At 52.3% G+C, this 3,119-nt stretch overlaps 1 protein-coding gene across 1 annotated transcript in view; it reads left to right on the top strand.

Moving 5' to 3' along the window:
* The first annotated feature begins 436 nt into the window (after window positions 1–436).
* The window catches only part of Cd8a (CD8a molecule), a 5,225-nt gene continuing 2,542 nt past the window's right edge, over window positions 437–3,119 (top strand). The window contains exons 1-5 of the mRNA XM_028762404.1: window positions 437–460; window positions 592–982; window positions 1,072–1,437; window positions 1,931–2,041; window positions 2,224–2,334. Of these exons, the coding sequence (XP_028618237.1) occupies window positions 934–982; window positions 1,072–1,437; window positions 1,931–2,041; window positions 2,224–2,334 (637 nt within the window). The 5' untranslated portion in view covers window positions 437–460; window positions 592–933. The remainder of the gene's footprint in view (window positions 461–591; window positions 983–1,071; window positions 1,438–1,930; window positions 2,042–2,223; window positions 2,335–3,119) is intronic.

Here is a 3,119-nt window from a genome sequence, read left to right as displayed (position 1 = left end):
ACAGGCATAAGTAAGCAACAAGGGAAACATCTGTCTACGAGGCAGTGGCTGCAGGTGCATGGCAAAGCCAGGGACAGTGACTTGGGTGGAGCCAGCACCTACCCAAGGCTAGTCCCTAATCAAGTCAGGGAGCTGCTTTCATCTAGCTGTGCAGGTCATGGGGTGATGCTGTCAGATCCCCTGGATAAGAATGATGGTCAAGGTATGTAGCTGCACCATCCAATTGGATATTGTCAGCAGCTCAGAGTGCCACTCAAGGTTCCCATTGAACTGCCCCCTTGCAAGTCCCCTTGATGGGAGGTGTAAGGCCCTTCTGGTTAACGTCTAGCCTGCTTTGCTGGAATTGCTGTAAATTCTCTTTCTACTTAACTTCCAGACAAGAAGCAAAAAGACACTATTGCCAGCAAAAGAAGTGGAAGGGCAGGAGGGTCTGGAACTCAAGACCAGTCTCTGCTGTGAAGTGAGTCTGAGGCAAGCTTGGCTACCCAAGACCCTGTCTATGAGAAAAAGACAGAGGAGAGTGGACACTCCTCTCCCTTCATGTTCTGTCACTCTCATTTTATTAAGACTTAATCTTTCTCCTTCTTTCAGCCATTCTTGCAGAAGAACAATTAATTCCCAAAGACCCTTTCCAAGTGTTCTCTCTTCGCCCAAATCTCAGTTTTCAACTCCCCTCACCTGCTCTGCAAGGTTGCATTCTCTCTCTGAGTTCCCAGGCCCCTAAAAGGTGATAACTGAGAAAAGGAGGCTAACAATCTTTGGTGGGGACTTTGGGTGACATCATATCCTCAAATACGAAGTCAGCTCTGTCTTCAGCGGGCTAAGGGAGCAGTTTTCTCACCCTCCACGCCCCCCTCCCCGCACTTCCCGCCCTGTTCCTGGGCCCCTCCCCTAGAGCCCTAGCTTGACCTAAGGTGCTGATGGGAGCATATCATGGCCTCACGGTTGACCTGCTTTCTGTTGCTGAACCTGCTACTGCTGGGTGAGTTGATAATCCCGGGGAGAGCAGGGGCTGGAGCATATCAAGGGTTCGGGGACTCCCGACTCAGTCTCCTAACCTGGCACCTGCAGATGTCACTCGGCTCCAGAGTTCAGGACAGTTCCGAATGTCACCAAAGAAAATGGACGCCAAAGTTGGCCAGAAGGTGGAGCTGACATGTGAAGTGTTTTTGACCACTTCGCAAGGATGCTCTTGGCTCTTCCAGAACTCCAGCTCCAAACTCCCCCAGCCCATCTTCATCGCCTATTCGTCCTTCTCCGGGAACAAGCTGAACGATAGATTGGATCCGAAACTGTTCTCTGCCAAGAGGGAGGACACCCAAAAGTACATCCTCACCCTGAACAAGTTCGTCGAGGAAAACCAAGGCTATTATTTCTGCTCAGTCACCAGCAACTTAGTGATGTACTTCAGTCCTCTCGTGCCGGTCTTTCAGAAAGGTTTGGAAGTGGAGGTCCCTTCCCTTGGATTTTAGGAGTCACATCTGAACATGTTTTACAGACAGATTCCCTCTTCTTAAATCTCTTGGGGTCTCTTGGAGGCTACTTCTACACTGTTCCCATTTTACAGACCAGAAAACTGCGGCTGAGGTGCTGGGTAGGATTAGAAGTGACTTTTAACCCCCTGGAGTCTGGATGTGTGTGTGATTCTGCCCCTGTAGGCTCCAGGATAGAGTTCTTGTATTGACTCCAGCTTTGGGTTGGTGGAGGGCTGCAGCCGCTTAGCTGTTGGATCTGGTCTAGGCGCACTGGCCCCAAATCACACTTGGCTCCGCGTGTGCGAGCAGCGGAGTGGCCCAGCACGATCCGGGGGTCCCTTCTTCCTCTAGTTAAAAGCCAGGAAAAGGCTCCTTCTTGGGTAAAGGCTAAGCGGAAAGAGGCTGCTGCATCCACAACTCCAGCCTGACCCGCAGGCACCCTGTTGCTTTTGCAGTGCACTCTACTACTACCAAGCCAGTGTCGCGAGCTCCCACACCGGTGCCCACTACCGGGACATCTCCGCCCCTGACACCAGAAACTTGCCGGCCCGGGGCGGGTGGCTCAGGTTAGGTGGCCTCATGGTCCGCGATTGGGGTAGACAGATAGCCTGGGGGCTGGGGGTGGGGATGTTACTTGCCAAGGAAAATCCTGATCTTGGAGGGAGACCTGGACCGGGAGAAGTGCTGGGGGCGGGGTTGGGGGCTGTCCCAGCTGGTTTCTAAATTCCATTCATTCGGATTTCGTCAGTGGAGGGGACGGGATTTGACTTCGCCTGTAATATTTACATCTGGGCACCCTTGGCCGGAATCTGCGGGCTCCTTCTGCTGTCCCTGGTCACCACTCTCATCTGCTACCACAGTAAGTCCTGGGGAGTCTCCGCCTGGAGGAGACGGCTTTGCGCTCCGGGAGGAGTCTACTTTGTGCCCGCTCCAGACAGCCCTTCTGGAAGATTAAGTTTGGGGGGTGGGGGTGGGAGAGGAATGCACACGCTCCAGCTGACCTGTAGGACCAGTGCAGCGGGTTTTTTCTTGAAGGCAGGAGACAGGTAGGCCACCCCGCTGTTCTTTCTACCCTCTGGGAACTTTTTGGAACAGAACCCTATTCCAGGACCCCCAAGAGCAGCTAAATCAGCAGCTAGCACAGCCAGGATAATTTAAGCACACTAGGGAGGGGGCTATGTAGCCCTGAGATCACGGCCCATGAAGGCTGAGTCAAGAACATGGCTGGCTTGAGATTTGCCCTTGATCTCACCTCACAAACCATTCATTCCTCTGAGTCTATACAGGTGATTACACCAGCCAGGTCTACAGATTCCCAGATCCACTCACATCTGCACTTACAACGCCCCTTCCTCCCCAAGAAAGGGTTTCATTTCATGTTGTCTAGGCTAGCCTAAAACTAGTTAGGTAGCCTAGGATAACCCCAAACTTTTGATCTGATCCTTCTGCCTCCCTCCGTTTGAGAGTACTGGGACGCAGGGCAGTAGTGGTCTACGCCTTTAATCCCAGCACTTGGGAGGCAGAGACAGGAGGATTTCTGAGTTCGAGGCCAGCCTGGTCTACAGAGTGAGTTCCAGGACAGCCAGGGCTATACAGAGAAATCCTGTCTCGAAAAACCAAAAAAAAAAAAAAAAAAAAAAAAAA

This window comes from Grammomys surdaster, unplaced genomic scaffold, assembly GCF_004785775.1.
Source record: "Grammomys surdaster isolate TR1022 unplaced genomic scaffold, NIH_TR_1.0 133, whole genome shotgun sequence".
Classification (NCBI taxonomy): Eukaryota; Metazoa; Chordata; class Mammalia; order Rodentia; family Muridae; genus Grammomys; species Grammomys surdaster.
This window is presented reverse-complemented; position numbering and strand designations above follow the sequence as displayed.